This window comes from Adiantum capillus-veneris, chromosome 3, assembly GCF_014529385.1.
Source record: "Adiantum capillus-veneris isolate H3 chromosome 3, ASM1452938v2, whole genome shotgun sequence".
Lineage (NCBI taxonomy): Eukaryota > Viridiplantae > Streptophyta > Polypodiopsida > Polypodiales > Pteridaceae > Adiantum > Adiantum capillus-veneris.
Window position 1 is genome coordinate 152,227,994 of NC_140933.1, and position 16,262 is coordinate 152,244,255.

Below are 16,262 nucleotides of genomic sequence, written 5' to 3' on the forward strand. Positions count from 1 at the left end.
CCGGATGCTGTTGGCGATCTTCCTCGACGCCATACAGTTCGGTACCAGTACCTCACTTTGAAAAGGAGGGGATGTCACGTGACACATCCCAACCCTCTGTGTCCATGGACAAGCTACACCACAGCAGGGTTCAGTCAGTCAAGTAAAGTCTAGATTAGCAGTGATCTGGCACTTTTGTGAGTCTATTCGTAGACCGTGCATGCCCAATCACTTAGCATAGATGCATATCCTCCGGTTGCACACAGCATGATCATTGGAATTCCCATCTGAATCCATTAGCATCAGTTAGGGGAATTTTCCAGTGCATTTAGCCTATTTTCCTATTTATTGGGATTTTCACTTATTATTTTTAAGTGACTTTCCAACAAAAGTAGGTAGGGCAATTTTGCTAAGTTAATATATAAGCAAACCAAAGTTCACACTTTCTAGCAGAAGAGGCAGCAGGAGCTTCCCACTCTACAGGCAACTTCTCAGTAGTACCCCCCCAAGCACCTTGGCGTTTTTGGAGACCCCATCCTCGCCGACCCGCAAGATCTAGCGTTTTCAGCCTAGCCTGGATCGCCGACACCCCAAGTACCCTAGCGCTAGCAGATAACTGCCATCGCCAGCAGCATCCACCAGCATTGCTAGCGTTTTTTCCAAGCAGCCAAATCAGCGTTTTTGCTTTGCAGATCAAGATCAGCAGTAGCGTTTTTGGCAAGGACCATTAGCGTTTTTGCTTTGCAGATCAGGCATTTCAGCGTTCTGCTTTTCAACTCCAAATCAGCCTAGCGTTTTGACCAGCAGCAAGAAGCCTCAGCGTTTTTGATTCTCAGCCATACCGCAGCAGAAAACGCAGGTTTTTAGCAGTAGAACCGTAGCAGACCAACCCCCATTCAGTTGCAGATGATCCCCCAAGTTTAGCCCAAGAAAACACAGCCAAAACAGTCATTTTCAACCACCGAAACAGTCCCGAATTCAGCGATTAGAAGCCTACAGATTTCAGCCATCGAGTCGTCGTCGTCACCACCGTCGTCGTCATCGGCATAGTCCCATTGCATCAGTACATAGCATACGCATTGTACACCTTTGTGCAATCAAAGTAGACCACACTCGCCGACGAGAGTGGGACCTTCGGAGGAGGGTTTTACAACCTCTCGGGTGTCGTATCTCTTCTCTCTCCTTCTCTCAGTCTCATTCACTTGCACGCACAATATCCACTCACTTTGTTCGTGATCATAGCACTCTCCATAAGACGGAAAGCTCTCTCTTTCCCTAAGAACTAAAAGGAACCTTGAGAAATAAAGATCACTAATCTTGAGAAAATACAACATTCATTCCACTGCACCTAACACTAAGTTCACACTGAACATCGTGTTTCAGTTCCATATGCACCTCCAAGTGGGAGCGTGAGAATGAGCCCATGGCACATATTTAAACTTGCAGAGTTACCGGGGAATGCCCCCTAGCCCCCGTTCCGGCGTTCCGAGGGGCAGTTCCCTTCCCGAACGTTCCGAAGCGTCCCGGAACGTTTGACGTTTCGGGTGGCCAGTGCAAACCGGAACGGCCATTCCGGAATGCCCACGGAACGGCCAACGGCTACAAACAAATTTGGCAAAAATTGAAAAAATGTGCAATGTCTCAAGGACTCATAAAATGCACCCCCCTCCCCCTTTCTCTCCACAAGCTAATCCTCAAGGCTCAAGCTCTCTCCCTCTCACACTCTCAAGATCTCTCCCTCTCAAGACTCACTCTCTCAAGGCTCAAGGCTTCACGCCTTCAAGCTCTCTTCCTCTCCCTCCCACTCTCTCAAATCTCTCTCTCTCTCTCTCTCTCTCTCTCTCTCTCTCTCCATCATCATCTAGTCATAGCAAGGTTGAATGGTCTTCAAAACGAGTTTTTTGTGAGTATTACAGTCAAAGCACTCTAATACTCCTTGTATTTAAACACAAGGAGCTTAAAAATGCACTATTTGGGTGTTTTTTATACCTCCCGTTCCGCGCCGTTCCCGTTCCGGACCCCTAGCCGTTCCCCCGTTCCGCAGGGATCCCGTCGCCGTTCCCGTTCCGCGTTCCGGGTAACTATGATTTAAAGGCCCTAGGCCCATCCATAAGCAATTTACATGAAAAGCATGAAGCCTAAAAGCATCTAGCCCAAAGCGTGGAACGGACAAGCCATCAGCGCGTTTCACGGAAATCAGTATTGCCACGTCAGCAGTCTGTCAACGTGAATTACGAGCGTCTATACAGTGCCACTTCAACATGTCAACAGAAATAAAGGAATGTCTGTACAGTCCTGCCACATCATCATCCGCTTGCAAATTAATCTCTCTTTGTGTGTGTGGGTCCTGTTTTGCCTTTATTCACTTGGGCCACCAACGAACGGGATCCCATAAGTTGGTAAAACCTCTTTAATAAGTTGCCCCCACTCGACGAGGATCTGTAACTTGGTAAGACTTCTTCTGCTGCTGCTTCTTAGGATTTAGGCCCCTCGGCCGGGATTTGTAGGTTGGCTTAGGTCTTCCGTGCTTGATACGTCAGTAGTTTGTGAGATCTCCCCTTTCTGACAGAAGAGTAATCATCCGCGATTACGGTATATCTGCAAAACAACTCAAGTTAGCTCAAAAATTTCGAGGGTTCCAAGGGACATTCCGAGGGACAATCAGTTTTCTCATTCCAGATCGAGCTCTTGATACCATGGGTCCTTGGCTTTCCAAAAAAATCTCATCCAATAAGGAGTATATATTCTCATTCCAGACTGGAGCTCTTGATATTCTAGCGTACCAAAATTAGCCATCACACCCCGGACCATGTTGATCTATAAGAGGTGTCTTGATGCACTAATAATTGCATACCCAGATTCCAGCCTTTCCCCTACCGGTTCGGCTTGGATCTGGCCCATATCCAAGCCGCGCTAGCATCCCATTGCAGTCTGGTACTTCGATGGCCCATCAAGCCTCACCTAGGCCATTCCCTCGTCATCATCGAGGGCTCCATTGTCAGCATCATCGAGATCTGCGTTTTTAGCCCTGCTTTACGCGCTACATCTGCTGCATTTTGCGCGCCAGATCTGTGTTTTTGCAGCCAATTTTCAGCCCTTGTTTCCTCTCACATCCGGAGCCCCCTTGGTGGCTATTCGCAATCCCACATCGAGAAGGATCCAAAGGTGCATCAAATCAGCCCCGGAGGTGCCCGAGTTATCGTGGTGACAATCATCATCCGAGTCAGTAGAGTCTACACTTGAGGTATTGCATGTGTGTACGCTCCATTAACGCAATCAAAAGCAAAAACCACATCGGCAACGGTGTGGGAGGCCTTGAGAGGGTTGGTTGGGACCCCATCGAGTGTCATTCTCCTCTTCTCTTTCTCTCTCCCTCTACACATCTCTACCACACTCTCTCATCCCTCTCTTCAGGAAAAAGTAAAAGGAACCATCATTCAGGCTAAAAGGAATCACTAACGCAAAGAAAGAAAGAAAAGGATTTGTGTAAATGTTAAACCTAGATCTTCACCATTTCAATTCCGCTGCACCTGACATTGGTATCAGAGCTTTGAAAGTTTTGCACTGATCCGCTAATCTTTGGAATTGTTTTTCTGTTGAGTCTTTGAGTGTGTGTTGTAGCGTTTCGCCCAAGAACGCTTCTCACTCAGGGTACTGCAAGACCTGTAATTGCACGTAGGACTGTGCGCCTTGAGTGTAGGAAATGCAAATATTGTATACCGGGGGTTACAGTTGCGGTGCGCCTTGCGAGAGGGTCGTTGACTTGGTGTGCGCGCTCGACCACTTGACATAAAGAGATCCTAGCATGGATATTTGCAATCATAAATTCTTTGACATGACAGATCGCATCATTGAAGACATGCATTGGAAGCATGAAGATGTTGATTGCGGTATTAAAATTTGTTGGCGACCTATGACGACAAATGAAGGCGCCATCCCAATCAACATATTAGCTTTGGAGTCTTGACATTGTTTGAACAACCATCTCTCCCATCTGCTTGGAAAATTCCATCATTCCAGAAGAGGCATTGCACCGCATTGATCTGTAAACATCTTTGGCAGCACATCGGGGTCCACACCATCTGCATCTTCTTGGTAGCCATCAATCCGAAGCCGAAGGGCTCCAATTCGAGGCAACCACCGTGGAAGTTCGCACGCATCGTGAGCTTGCATTTGCAACCACATCCGTTACAGAGACGAGGATTCATCTAGAGTTTCAATCATACGGCAATCTAGTCCAAGCCCCAAGAGGAGTCTCTATCTTTGAGGAGTTACTTGGCGGTTTCATGAGACATCATACAGAGGACTTTCCATGGTTCGTGGGCATTCCAAAAGACGTATCCATCTTCATCTCCCATTCAGCGTTGCTCTTGTCAATTTTCCCGCGTAGGGACAGCATAGGTTGGCCAGTAACCTTCGTGGACATCGGCGTTTGCATATCCCGCCATTCGCTCTACGAGCATCCATCCGATTTGCAGTTTGGTTCATACCATCCGAGTTGGGGTAGCAAAGGTTATTGTTTTCCGGTAACCAACAAGGGTATCGTTGATTCAAGAGGCAATACATTGTTTGCGAGTAGATGCATCATCACCATCCTTGTGTTTTGGACATTTCCACATCACCCAAGGAAGCCTCTCTCTCAAAAGTCGCCATGGAGGACATCATCTAGAAGGAACTTCATCTGAGACCATCTTATGGTGTGCATGGAGTTCAGTACCAGTACCTCACCTTAAGCAGGAGGGGATGTCACGTGCACATGGCTCTATGTGCCACGTGGACATGCTTCATCCACTTCTAGAGCCAATTTTCCAGTTTTGGAGCCCTCTCGCATAAATGGTTTGTACTTGCGTTTTGACAGATGTTGTTACACTACGGTGGGCGTCGACAGTTTCACCCCAAAACTTAGCGATAGTCAAAAACTTATAGATTAAATCATTTAATAATTTAATTTGTTGGATTGGTGGACAGACCTAAAGGGTTTCTAACTAGCAGATTGGGCCTACAAAGGAGCATCAAACCTAGCATTTCCAAGCATTGCAACAAGTGCCAGGATCAGCTCAGTGTTTTGGAGATAGAGCAGCCTAGCGTTTTTGGGACCAGATCTTCAAGTGTTTTCAGATTTTCACCCTAGCGCTTGTGCATTCCCATGCCGATTCGTGGATCTAGCCTCACTAGCATCCCGTTGCGGTCCGGTACTTCGACAGCCCAATGGCCCATCGAGCCTCACCTCGGCCATTCCCTCGCCGTCATCAAGTGCTCCCATTGTTGTCCAACGTCGGCATCGTCGAGATCTGTGTTTTCAGCCCTGCTTTACACTAGAGATTTGCTGCATTTTGCGCGCCAGATCTGCGTTTTTGCAGCCAGTTTTCAGCCCTTGTTTCCTCTCATATCGGGAGCGCAATTCAGCCCCAGATCTACCCCTTGGTGGCCATCCACAATCCCACATCGAGAAGGATCCAAAGGTGCATCAAATCAGCCCCGGGTGTGCCTCATCTTGAGCAATTATCGTGGCAACATCTCGGAACGCTCCAATGTGCGAAGGGCGGCATCTTACTTGAAAGGAAATGCGCAGACATGGTGATCTACTCAATTGTTACGCAAAGAAGCACCTAAGAAGTGGGTAAAATTCAAGAGAATTTTCACTTCTACCTGGATAAGAAGGCTTGGCATCATCTGAGAATGACTAAGAAAGACACGTTAGATGACTACTCCGGAGGTTTTGGGATACCTACTTGCCTGTGTCCTCGTTTCAAAGGGTCACTTTGAGGGACCAAATTGAGCGGTTTTGTTGTGGTTTGCCGAAAGAGATTCAACCATATTTTCTCCAATAGAAGTCTGACTCTACTCAGAGACTTCTAGGACATGCCAAGCAAGGTTTTGGAATGCATGCCACCTTATTGACTTATCCTACAAACAAGCCAGTGTCCACCTCAATAGGGCAAGGGTCTTCCAACCAATGAAGAGAACGAACCAAGGGAACCGGATAAAAGTTCATCAGAAGATTTCAGAGAAGCAAGGGAATCAAATGATAGTGATCCAAGGGTTCCAACGAACCAAGGAAACCAGGTACAAGTTCATAAGAGGATTTCGGAAGAGACAAGGAATCATATGATAGTATATACGAGAATTCCGATGAAGCAAGGGAATCTATTGATGGTTCATCACAGAATTCCAACAATTGAAGTGCAAGTGAACAGGGGAGGCCAATGGGGCTACCAACAGGTCACAGGGCACAAGAAAAGAACAGAAAGGTAAGCTAGGTCCACTAGATAATTTGGTCAAGGGTTCTTTTTGGCCCTCAATGCTAAGTGGATGGAGGAGAACATTGCAAATTCTCTTCAAAGAGAGTTGTACCTCGAAGCTTTTGAAATATTAGCAATGTCTATGCCAAAAGTTACCGATCAGCAGGTTGAATCTGGTGCGGTGAGGACTGCACAAGAGGGGAGCCACTCCACTCCTTTGTCACAGATTGCCAATATTGAATAAAGTCACTAACTTCTCTTTGAGATTTTAGGAATACTACCAGGCTGACAGTATTTTGCGGAATGACTTTATGGACAACTCTACATTGAATTGGAAATTTCCTTAATTGAACTCAACAAATGTGCTCTTTCATGTGTGCTAAGAGACATAGAGAAAGATGAAATGTCTACACCTTTGTTTGATAAATAATTTGAACTTAGAGCATATAGACATTTGTTAGAGATCAGTGAGATCTAGATGTGATGGCTAAGTGAATGTGAATTGAATGAGATCCTAGTGCATCAAGATGTCTATCTGGATGAGATGATTGGATACTGGTGTAAGTGCATCAAGAGTCCCGGAAGGATGAGATGGTTGCACACTGATCTAGGTGCATCAAGAGTTCTGGATGGAATCAGATGGCTGCATTCAAACACAGTGTTCATGTGTGTGATTTTGTGAACGGCATGCTATGTGGAATACTGTCTTGTGGGGATGGTCAAGAGCATGGTTTGCTTGACTGAAATGTGAAAAAAAGGATATGAATCTAATACTAACAAGATTTAGTAGATCAAGATATCTGTGAAAAGATTAGCGTAGTCTGGATGTAATTGCTAAATAGATTACAATGATCACGATTTGGACCTGAGACCCTCGACAGAAATGTGACCGATCAGTGGACTGATGTCTTTGTAGAAGTGCTCGATTGGTGGAGTCTTGTGCATGGGTACATAGAGTCCGTGTCTACTGAAAGTGTCATTTGGCTGCTCTGCAAGCGTAATCGAGGGAGATTACAATTCTTTCAAGAGGGGGGAATGTCAAAAAGTGATGACATGGCGTGTCCAATTGGAACAAAAATGGCCGAGTGGGCAAGAGGAACTAAAATCCGAAAGAACCGAAGAAGTTGCGGACAAGTGGCCTAAAAAGGGGTTAGGAGTTTAAAAACCTAACCCACCAACTTAAAGAACTTATGGAGCACCCACCAAGGGGCCTAAAACCCTAAAAATAGAAAAGCTTGCACCTTGGCTGGATTTTCGTAAATTGCGCTGACCAATGACATGGCAGGCTGTACGGATTTTCATGATTTGCGGTCATTGTTTTTGGCAGCTTTTCATGCGAGCTTTTGAGAGCACACGCTTTTGGAATCAAGTGCTTTTAGAACTGATGCTTTTGAGGCTCTGCTTTTGGGCATCCCTTGTAAGTTTATAAGTGCCCTTGGGGTCACTCTTCCGCAAAGCATCTGCATGCAGAGTCTTGGGGAGAGTTGGACCCTCAGAAGTTGTACTTTGCGAGCATAATAATAAAGAAATACCAAAAGGGGTGCCAATCTTTGGGGCCATGCGTCTTGGCTCGGAACTCTGTCGTGTCGTCTCTCTCTCTCTCTCTCTCTCTCTCTCTCTCTCTTCACAAGTTTAGTGATTTTGTAGTTTCTATTCGTGTGTTGTTATTGATTTCTGGCTTGGAATGTCCAAGCCTATAACACCCGCAACCACAATCTTCTGCAAATGTAACACCCTTTTCCACTCAAAAGTGATGACTTTTGGAAAGACTTTGGAAGGGGTGGTAGCCACCTTTATAGATGGCACAAATGTCTAGAACTATACTGAACACATGAATGTATGCCAAAGATAGAACCCATCTGCCTCAACATGTCTGGCAACCAAAAATGTGCAGACAACTCTGGAAAAGCTATTTTTACATGATACTGTGGGACCTCATATCTGTCCTCAAGAGCAGCTAATGTAAAATCTTCGTGCCACGGATGCAAAAGAACCAATCTGTCCCTAAAGCTGAGAGGGGTGCGGCTTACGACCCTAGAGGCAAGTTCCTGTGATGAGAAAATAGTAGTGAAAGTACCTTTGCCGAGCAAGATGATGTCCTTCACTATGCGTTCATCCGAACCAACTAGAGTACACTTGAGCCACTCTCAGATGTTGACATGGCCATAGGTACATCCAACTAGTTGGCCGACAACGCCTCTGACAGAGAGAACCTCAACACGATTGCCGATTTTTTATTGAAGATCCTCAGATATGATGACAGGCAGCGCCATAATACGAGAGAGAGAGAGAGAGAGAGAGAGAGAGAGAGAGAGAGAGGGTAGCCGATGGAACCTTCTTTATCCAAACCCATGTGCCTGGACCACCCTTAGGCACTTGCATATGCAGCTTGTTATCAGCATGGAGAGCCTTTCCCAGAGATCTCTCATTCTCAGATGTCCTGTCTCTTTTCTACCTCAATAATCTCTTTTCTCCATAGTTGCAGCTGGTGTCGTTACCAAAGGATCCTATCAGAGTCAAAAGATCGGAGTTGAGGTCTCCATCGGATCCGAGGCCAACCCATGTCTCAATCACATCTTCCGCCGCCTATTTTGTCGGCATCCGCTCGCCGCAATCATAAAGCTTGATCAATTTCTTTTCATTCTGAAGTTTGAGAGAAATATCGATACAAATAATTGTCAAGATTAATAACATTCCCAAATCTAAATCACAAGACCAAGAGAGCTTTTTGCTCCAATAGGTACAAATACCAAACATACATCATAACACAAAGCAAACAATTTAACAAGCCAAGAAAAAACAGATTTCAATTAGCAATAATAGAACACTGATTCAATGTACGTGATATCTCGTAAACGGCATTGCTGAGGAGTAATGCTCTCCACCATGTAATCCTGTTCTAGAGATGGCTTCCCCACGTAAATGTCCAAGTACCTGAGGAGAGAGAGAGAAACCAAATCGACACAGTCAGACTTCCAGAAGCAGAAAATGTTCGTGAGTTAGTTTGGAAAAAGTCACATGAAAAATGAGGCCCTCTAATATCTAAAGCAAAAAGCCCTTAGTGGACTCACACTTCTAAAACAGAACCCTTTTTTGAGAAAACAGAAAAGTTCAAGAACTGCTGATTATCACCAAGAGCATGAAACATCTGCAACCTCACCACAGAGAAAACCATTTTGGTTAAAGAAACAGAAAATTTAACATCCATGTCTTACTTGATATAGTAATTGGGGTCCACATCACTAGTAATCTTTTCATTCGCTTTTGCATGAATAATCTTCTTGATCTCGCAATTGACAAAATAATTGAAGGAATCAATATGCTGCTTCACCAGACCCCTGGCCTGCAACGGTGTCAACAATGAGTAAGAAAAGTCAGGACTTTGTCCACCAGTTAATAAGCATGAAATGAATTTATGAATTCTTTCATCTCAATTTTCATCATTCCCTTTTCAAGTATCCAAAATCCAGATACAAAATATATAGTAGGTTGAGATCTTTTTCACTAATGTAAACAAATTCAGCCTGAAAATCCTCCCTTAATGTTGAGTTCATTATATAAAAAGCAGCATAATATAAGCAAGTGGGCGTTTGATCTAATGACTAGATTTTCTAGTAAATTTTGCAAATAATTAGCAGTGAAAAGGCCTCTACTGTTGTTAGATCATTTCTTTTGTACCCCAAAAGCAAAAAAAACAAAGGAGGGGTGATCAGGAGAAACAATGGTAGTCCACTGCAAACACAAGCAAAAGGCGGCGCACTTTGAGAAAGGCTGGTAGGAGCTGGAGCTTGTCGACGGCAGTTTTGACAGGAGCCTCCAGATGCTCACTTTTGCCTCCCTTGCGGTCCTTCAAAAGAGTGGAGTCACCTCCATCCGCCGCTCCCATGGAGTTCTACTCGTCGACTCTACTTGGCGACGTCAATTATAACACTGCAAAAGTAAAACCTTCGCCTTCCCAAAACCTTCGCCTCAAAAAATTTGGCTTCAATTGCATACTAAACAGGAGAATGGACAAATGGCAGATCGGCATACAAAGTTTGTTTGAGTAGACATTTAGCCCACACTAGTATGGCTTTCGCCGCCTCTCTCTCTCTCTCTCACAGTTGTGCGCACGTTGTCCAGTGTTTTTGTCGGAGCTACGAGGCACACAGATCGGAGAGTGGGGGGGGGGGGGGGGCATCCCTCCCCCTTTTATAATAGTATAGATACACATACTTGTTGTAGAATGTGGTCTTGGTGGTGTGTGTGTGTGTGTGTGTGTGTGTAGTTTTATGAGGCTCAAATTTGTTTCTTCAAGCAAATCATTAATTAAACTTCTTTGTTCTTAACCAACATTAAAAAGCCTTAAAGCCGCTATTTCTTTGAGAGATTGGTATTTTCATTGGATACAAAGAAGGTTTTTTTTTTTAAATGCCTAATGAAGTAGCAAACCACTGAATTTCACTTGTAAGGTAGTCATTGATAGTAGGTTGAAGGCTCTCTCTCTCTCTCTCTCTCTCTCTCTCTCTCTCTCTCTCTCCAAATTAGCTTTGCAGGGCACTCACACAAAGACTTCACAACAATGTTAGCGATATAAATTGTTATAACACTTTATGAGCATGTCATACTTCAAGCTCAAGAAGTTATCAATACTAGTATGAGTAAGAAATGTCAGTTTAGGCTACTTTTTCTATTGTTTGTATAGATTAGAAGAAGAAGAAGAAGAAGAGAATCTTTATGCCATAAAATGATTCAAGGAGACCTCAAAGATTCTATTCAACAAGTCTTACCTTTTGTACCACACGTAGGTGATAGAGAGGCCACTCCGTTTTCTAGGAGACCTCAAAGATTCTATTCAACAAGTCTTACCTTTTGTACCGCACTTAGGTGATAGAGAGGCCACTCCATTTTCTGTTCTTAATCTCTCTCACACACACGTGCGCGTGAGAGGGACTTTTTTTATGTTGTAGGTATGATGCCAAGAGATCTCAAATATCTATCCAACAAGCTTCCCTCAAAACTTGATAATTAGGAGGGAATTGGGATAATCAATCTACCTTGGTCGAATGATAGAAAGGAGAGCAGGTGCATGAAGAGAGAGAGAGAGAGAGAGAGGGGGGGGAGGGGGGGGCTTGATAAGTAAATATGTCCGATCAAATGATAGTTTCCTTTATCTCAATAACACAACAATAAGAGGTAGAGGAACCACGAACAAAACAATGAGCTTGAAGCAATGTATGACGTGTTTTTGTTATAGTGATTTGAAAACTTTGAAATTTCATTCAACATGGTTAAAATTTGTGTAGTTTGATATGGGTGGGAATTGTCCAAATGAATGAAGCCTATCACTCGTGGTGGATCAAAATCAATAGTTCTGAGAAATAAGTGCATTCGTTGATCAATCATTTTAAATAAACCAAATGGTTTGAATTCTCTTTACTTAAGGTCAAGATTAGCTGAAAATAGTGTAGATTGTCGATTGTTGCCGAATAACTTGGGGCTATATATATGAAAATATGAATTATATAATTTTATTTCTATTCCACCTTGGATTTCCATTGGTGAGATATATCTAATGTGTGATTGATATATGTTGACCGATGACTAGATGCCGATATATGGACTCATTCACTTTGGGCGGCCTCTAAAATCCACTTGAACTATGAAAAGTTTATTTTAAATAAGATAGTTTAATTTTGACCCGAAGCGGAATGTACCTCTCTTTTTTAGCTTTCTTTTCAAGTTAACTACTTGAATCAGATACATGCATAAGGGAGAGGCTCACTCATGCATGGAGCGGGATGGACCCTATATGTGTGTATCGTCTTCTCTATCCCCATCTTTGTCTTTATGTGTGCTCTCTACATAATCGATTCCATGTTTTTATATCGCCATGTGCAATAGTTAGCCTATCAATTAGCAACACCTAATTAGCCTCTCCATGTGCAATAGTTAGCCTATCAATTAGCAACACCTAATCAGCCTCTTTCAACCTCACAAGTGTTTTAGAGAATTGAAGGATATGTTGCATTTAATTACAAAAGGAGATTTATTTAGCATTACCTTTTGCCAATTTTTCATGGATAGCTTTAAAACTGAGGTCTTTTGTAGTCTCATCTTTTTTCTAATCCTTGTGGATGAAACTAACCCATAAGACCATGTTGGTTTTTGTGGAGTATAATTGTCTCCAAAACAAGCAATCATGGAGTTAGATCTTCGAGGGAGCTCAATGGAGCGAGCTTTTTCTTTTTTTGGAGTGCCGCCCTCCCTACCTCCCCTTCCTCCTCTTGCCACCCATGTGCTTCCTCCTCTTCTCTTCCTCCTCCTCCAACATCCTTCCTCTCCTCCACCTCCTCTCTCCATCTACTCCTCTAACCACCTTTCCTTCCTCCAGCTTCTCCTCTAGAAACCACCATTCCTTCCCTAAAGTCCTCCTATCTCCTACTCCCTTCTTCCTCTCTCTTTTCTTAGTCACTCTATAACCTCTCTCTCTCTCTCTCTCTCTCTCTCTCTCTCTCTCTCTCTCTCTCTCTCTCTCTCTCTCTCTCTCGTGATGTCTTCCCTCTGTGCGTGTGTCTCTCTCTCGCCCACCATCCCCCTCTCTCGTTGTCTCCCCCTCCCCCCCCCCCCCCCCCCCCCCCCCCCTCTCTCTCTCTCTCTCTCTCTCTCTCTCTCTCTCTCTCTCTCTCTCTCTCTCTCTCTCTCCCTCTCCCCCTTGCCTTCCCGAAGTGAGCTCCACCCCCCTCCAGCCCTCTCTCCCCCATGTCTTCTCTCTCTCTCTCTCTCTCTCTCTCTCTCTCTCTCTCTCTCTCTCTCTCTCCACCCCACCCTTCCCTCCCATCTCAGAGTGAGATCCACCCCCGCCTCTCTCCCTCTCTCTCTCTCTCTCTCTCTCTCTCTCTCACACACACACACACACACACACACACTAGGACGAGAGGGAAGGGTGGCAAGGGTAGACTCTCTCTCTCTCTCTCTCTCTCTCTCTCTCTCTCTCTCTCTCTCTCTCATACACACACACAGTAGGACGAGAGGGAAGGGTGGCAAGGGTAGAGAGAGAGGGGGTGGAGAGAGCTATTTAAAAAAAACAAAGCACTAGCAGTATCTCTAGTGCCTCCCTTTTTTTGTAAAAGAGGGAGAGAGGGGGAGAGAAAGAGAGAGTGATAGCGGGAGGGGAAGAGAGAGGGGAGGGAGAGAGAGATAAAGAGAAGAGGGGTGGCAGGTGGAGAGAGAGAGAGAGAGAGAGAGAGAGAGAGAGAGTAGGAGACTGGTAGAGAGAAAGAGAGGGAGTGCGCGAGGGAGGGGGGTTGCAAAGGCAAAGAAAGGGAGTGCAGTTTTTTTTGTTTTTTTTAATTTTAAAGGCAAAGAAAGGGAGTGCAAGGGTGCTTAGGCCAAAAAAAAACCAAAAAAGAAGTCATCCACAGCAAGGAATAGCGATCGCGCTATTCTTGCTTTGGATGACCTTTTTTTTTGGCCTAAGCACCATTGCACTGCCTTTCTTTCCCTTTAAAAAGAAAAAGATATATTGCACTCCACTCTCCCCCTCTCACACCCCCATCCCCTCTCTCTCTCTCTCTCTCTCTCTCTCTCTCTCTCTCTCTCTCTCTCTCTCTCTCTCTCTTTGCCTTTCACTGCAAGTTCGAGAGTCTAAGTACCACACACTTCTAGAGTGCTCAGCTTTTGGTTACATGCAAACTTACTTCCTTCGCATTTTCAACCATGATCTAGACCACACACTTTCCTCTCTCAGCCATAGTGTGGGCTCTACATTGCGACTTTCATCGCCACAATTTTGGATCATCAAGAATCACTCACATCAGCCACACAAATACTACATCACATGTAACTTTGGTCCCATATGTCATATTTGACGTCCGAGGACGATAATAAAATCTATCTATCTACCTCTCCCTCCCCCGCTGGCCCCTCCCTTCTATCTCTCTCTCTCCCCTCCCCTGTCTCTCTCTTTCTCTCTCATTTTACTTTGTACCCATGCATTGTATTAGATCCACCAAAACTGTATCAGTTTGGTCTCCTAGGTCAATTTTGCCTTATGAAAATTCTTAATATAGCATTTCATTCCATTTTAGTTAATATAACAATTCATTCCATTTCGTTTCATTTCTCTCTAGGGCTGGAGGGACTCGAGGGGTGGTGTGGTGGGAGCAAAGAGATAGAAAGGGAATAGGGGGTGGGGAGAGGTGTGGCAAGTGGAGAGAGAGAGAGAGAGAGAGAGAGAGAGGGATAGGGAGAGCAGGATAGGAGGACATCTATATATATATATATATATATATAGAGAGAGAGAGAGAGAGAGAGAACACGGGGCAAGAGAGGGAATGGGTTGGAGGGATCATGAGAGGAAGAGAAGAGGAACTATGAGAGGGTTTGACTTTAAAAAAAAAACCCAAGGCACTAGCAAAATCGCAAATGTTTTAGGTTTTTCTAGATAGATAGAGAGAAAGAGAAGAGAATTTTAACGTCATGGAAAAGCATATATATATATATATATATATATATATATATATATATATAGAGAGAGAGAGAGAGAGAGAGAGAGAGAGAGAGAGAGAGGAGGTCCTTGGCTACTCCACTGGTGGGAGGGGCGGCAATGGGCGGTGGTGGTAGGAGTAGGGGCGGCACATGGTGGTAGTAAGTTAGCACACTGCACCACTAACCACCAGTGGTGGGCTAGGGTGGTGATGGGTGCTAAGGGGCGGCAATGGGAGGTAGTGGTGGTGGGATGAAAAAAAAAAAAACTCACTCCAAAGCTCGCTTCATCAAGCTCGCTCCGTAACCGTTCTCGCAATCATGCCGCAATGTGTAGGGTCTAAGCACGCAACTTTAGGCAAAAGCTGCATATATGATAGAAGCATATTTGAGGTTTTGCTATTCACACAAAGTTTTTGTGCATTTACTCATATCAATAACAAAAATTATCCTACATGCATGAGATTTAACAATCATGCTTTAGAAAAAAATACAACACTCCTTCTCCTTAATGAACGATAAAGCTTAAAATAATGTTGAGATATACACCATAATCACTACTATGTTCAATAACTAACTTGCAAGATTGATGCACCATAGGAAAGACAATTGTGAAATTATTTAGGAAATTACATTGTACATGATGTGTGCTATGTATTTGCATCATAATTAATATAGGGAACAAATGGATATGATATGATTGGAGCTCCTCTTGGTGAAAGACAATTATAAGATGATTACTTGATGAAAGATTTTTCATCTTTGGTAGCTTTCGACAAGAGTTCTATGTCGGCTTGTTGGTTGCATTTGTGTTGAATTGAAAAGCTAAAGGAATTTAGAAAAGAGCCTTCAAAAAATGTCATTGGCTTACAATAAATGTTATTTCTCTAAGTCAATCTCACTCTATTGTGTGCATTCTTGCCATTTTATAAGAATGTACTTTCTAATATGTTTTCTCATTTTAACATTCAACAAAAGAATGCATCCCTAACGAGAAACTCTCTCTCTTTCTAAATGTGTATCTTGTATTTGTGATATATGTCTCTAAGTCGTCTCTGTCTACCCATGATTCACTTTATTAAATATTAATTAATGATTTATACTTTTATTTTAAAATTAAAGAGTACCATGTAGATAATTAAGATATGGCTCAAAGTAAATATTTTGTTTAGTTGATTATTTTTTATGCAATCAATGTATTCACTAAAAGACATAATTAAATTGAAGATTAAATTTTAGAAAACATTAATATTTAATATTCATAGGTATATATTTGAATGATCGAAATTGAAGAAGTTTATAAGAAGTACTATATGGCTCTCCTAATGGCTTCAAGAAGCTTGATGGGCTAGTTATCATCCAATATACACATCAATGTCTCATTAATAAAGAATCTTGGTTGGTACAAGAAGGCATTGAAAGCTACCACTCGCTTGCTTCTTCATCAAATCAACAACAAACTTGTGGGTGTAATGTGCAAGACATACTATTTTCTTCTTTATTGTTCACTCCCTCTCTCTATCTACCTCTCTAACTAAATCTCTACCTAAATATATATCTCTATCTCTATTTTCC

At 43.5% G+C, this 16,262-nt stretch overlaps 1 protein-coding gene across 2 annotated transcripts in view; it reads right to left on the reverse strand.

Moving 5' to 3' along the window:
• Positions 1-10,321, reverse strand: part of NRPC2 (nuclear RNA polymerase C2) — a 259,266-nt gene extending 248,945 nt beyond the window's left edge. Inside the window, exons 1-3 of one of the 2 annotated variants that reach the window (XM_086509417.1) lie at positions 9,982-10,321; positions 9,437-9,564; positions 9,063-9,155 (exon numbers count right to left, since the gene is read on the reverse strand). In XM_086509417.1, the coding sequence (XP_086365543.1) occupies positions 9,063-9,155; positions 9,437-9,564; positions 9,982-10,107 (347 nt within the window). In that variant the 5' untranslated portion in view covers positions 10,108-10,321. The remainder of the gene's footprint in view (positions 1-9,062; positions 9,156-9,436; positions 9,565-9,981) is intronic. The other variant, XM_086509418.1, reaches the window with a different exon arrangement.
• Positions 10,322-16,262: the final 5,941 nt, after the last annotated feature.